The 2,651-nt window shown below is 36.9% G+C and overlaps 1 protein-coding gene across 1 annotated transcript; it reads left to right on the top strand.

Annotated features, from left to right (window-relative positions):
• The first annotated feature begins 202 nt into the window (after positions 1–202).
• Positions 203–1,147, top strand: LOC141115258 (olfactory receptor 2A7-like). Its single transcript, XM_073608461.1, has one exon. It carries the CDS (start codon positions 203–205, stop codon positions 1,145–1,147), a length of 945 nt encoding a protein of 314 aa, XP_073464562.1.
• Positions 1,148–2,651: the final 1,504 nt, after the last annotated feature.

Here is a 2,651-nt window from a genome sequence, read left to right as displayed (position 1 = left end):
AGGGTCCCTATATATTTTTATACACCATAATACATATTTACTGGTGGGATATGTGTTTTCCTAAGGGAATTTGAAAAAAATTAATCCTTAGGGAATGATATGCAGACACAGTGCTACAGTTAACACCTGGCCCCGCATGTTATAAATAACGACATCCACTTTGATACTCTTTCAACACCTGAATACGTATTGTGCATTAAGTATGATGTCTTCTAATCATACCATGTTTATTATAGCAGGGTTTAAGTTTAGTCCTGAGATTCAGAGTGCAGTGTTTGTGGTGCTGCTTTTGGTTTATGCTGTGTCAACATTGGGCAACATAACTATCTTCATTGTGATATGCCTGGAAAAGTCTCTCCATACTCCTATGTATTTTTTCCTAAGCAGCCTGGCAGTTGAGGATATTGGTTTTATCTCCAGCACTGTACCTACGTTCCTCGTTATTATGGCCACTGGCAATGGAATCATAAGCCATAGGAGCTGCCTCATGCAGCTTTATTTCTTCATGTCCTTTGGCTCTGTGGAGTTTACACTGTTGGCATTAATGTCTGTTGATCGGTATGTGGCACTTTCTCATCCACTGAGATACCACAACATAATCACTCACCAGACATGTCTCTGTTTGATTCTACTATCCTGGGTATTTGGTTTCCTTGTATTCCTCTATTCCATTCTATTACTATCCAATCTGTCTTTCTGTGGTCCCTTTGAGGTCAATCACTTCTTCTGTGAAGCCTCTGTGTTGGTCAAAATGAGCTGTTCGGACACATCATTGTTTGACACAGTCTTCACATTTTTTGCATCATCTGTATCCCTAGTATCATTTCTTGTTACTTTTCTGTCATATAGCTCTGTCATTGCGGCAGTAATGAAGATCAAGTCTTCAGTAGGAAAGAGGAAAGCCTTTTCCACATGCAGCTCTCATTTTCTTGCTGTAACATTGCTGTATATAACTGTCATATTTCTTTATGTAAGAACAATTGGCAGTGTCTCTAATGACTTAAATAAAGTAATTAGCATTTTCAACAGCATCGTGTCACCATTCAGTAATCCTTTTATATACAGTCTGAGGAATGATAAAGTTAAGGAGGCTATCTGGAGGGTTCTGAATCTTCACAAAGTGAAAGAAAATCAATCTTTACCATGATCTTCACATTTGCAGCAACCATAAAGTAACACTAAATTATATCCTTATTCTCCAAAATTAATTCATACACATCCACTACCTAATAGCCCTGAATTCTATTTTACATTAAATTGTTTCTTACTGTGTTTTTCTGCCTTCTTGTTAAGTACTCCTTGAGCTCCCAAATCTAATTTTTTATCTCACTACCATTTGTTTGGAACAAGCAGTAGTTGTTAGTTGCAGTCATGCTCACTGCTCCATGCACATTACAAATCCCATAGTTCTTATGCCGCGTACACACGATCGGATTTTCCGACGGGAAATGTTTGATGTGACCTTGTTGTCGGAAAGTCAGATCGTGTTTATGCTCCATTGAACATTTGCTGTCGGACTTTCCGCCAACAAATGTTTGATAGCAGGTTCGCAAATTTTACGCCAACAAAACTTTGTTATCGGAAAGTCCAATCGTGTGTACACAAGTCTGCACACAAAAGTTCACGCATGTTCGGAATCAAGTATGGGTCGGAAGCACTCGGTCTTGTAAAACTAGCGTTCGTAATGGAGATAGCACATTTGTCACATGGCAAATTTTGAAATCTCTCAATGCAGCGCATTCTCTTCTTCTTTATAATGCTAGAATAATGAATTTTTGCGTTGCTGCTGATATGCTGAGTTCTGACAAACAGATTTTTTATTATTTCTCATGATCGTCTGAATAATGTTTGTTTTTGTCTTTTTTTTTCTCAAGATCTCCAGAATATAATTTTATTTATTTATTTTTTCTAGTGATCTCCTTTTTCTTTTTTTCCTCAAGATCTCCAGAATATATATATATTTTTTTTATTTTTTTTTTATTTTATTTTTTTTTTCTAGTGATCTCCTTTTATTTTATTTTTTTCTCTAGATCTCCAGAATATTTTTTTTTATATATATAGTGATCTCCCTAATATTTTTTGTGGTTCTGTGTGTCAAGTTTTTACAACACCATTATTATCTTGTATTTTTTAACCTCAAACAGATACAACTATGTTGGTGACCCTTGTTAATTTGACATTGTATTTTTGAAATGTACCTGCTTACTCACAAACAAATTGTCCTTTTTGAAGTAAAACACACAGCCAAGTATTTGTCAAAACAAAAATTAGAAATTTAATAGGGGTCTTAACTCCGCTCCAGAGATCGGGAGCATCAACAGATGACATATATGTCTCGAGGCTGTGGTCTTCTCAACACTTCCTTCCAAGCTTCCTTCCAGGCTGCTGTGGTGGGTTGGGTGGCTGTGGTGGTGGTGGTGTTGCTGGAGGTGGTGGAGGAGTATGGTCCAACTCACACACGTGGCTTTTAGTTGTGAGTTGGCCCCTCATCCCCTTGTTTAGGGCCTGAAGAATTATCTCCTCACAGATGAGGCATTACAATGGGAAAAAGATATATATGGAATAGACAAAGTGAGCTGCACACCCCGAAAATATATGTTATATATGGAAGGATAAAATATATATTGCATATGTTCAGAATTAAAGAAATG

Source organism: Aquarana catesbeiana, linkage group LG01, assembly GCF_042186555.1.
Source record: "Aquarana catesbeiana isolate 2022-GZ linkage group LG01, ASM4218655v1, whole genome shotgun sequence".
NCBI classification, from domain to species: domain Eukaryota; kingdom Metazoa; phylum Chordata; class Amphibia; order Anura; family Ranidae; genus Aquarana; species Aquarana catesbeiana.
The sequence above is the reverse complement of the archived record's forward strand: the minus strand, read 5'-3'. Positions and strand labels throughout refer to the sequence as shown.

Coding starts and splice junctions, on each gene's coding strand:
- LOC141115258 (XM_073608461.1), top strand. CDS start 203: ATGATGTCTTCTAATCATACCATGTTTATTATAGCAGGGTTTAAGTTT.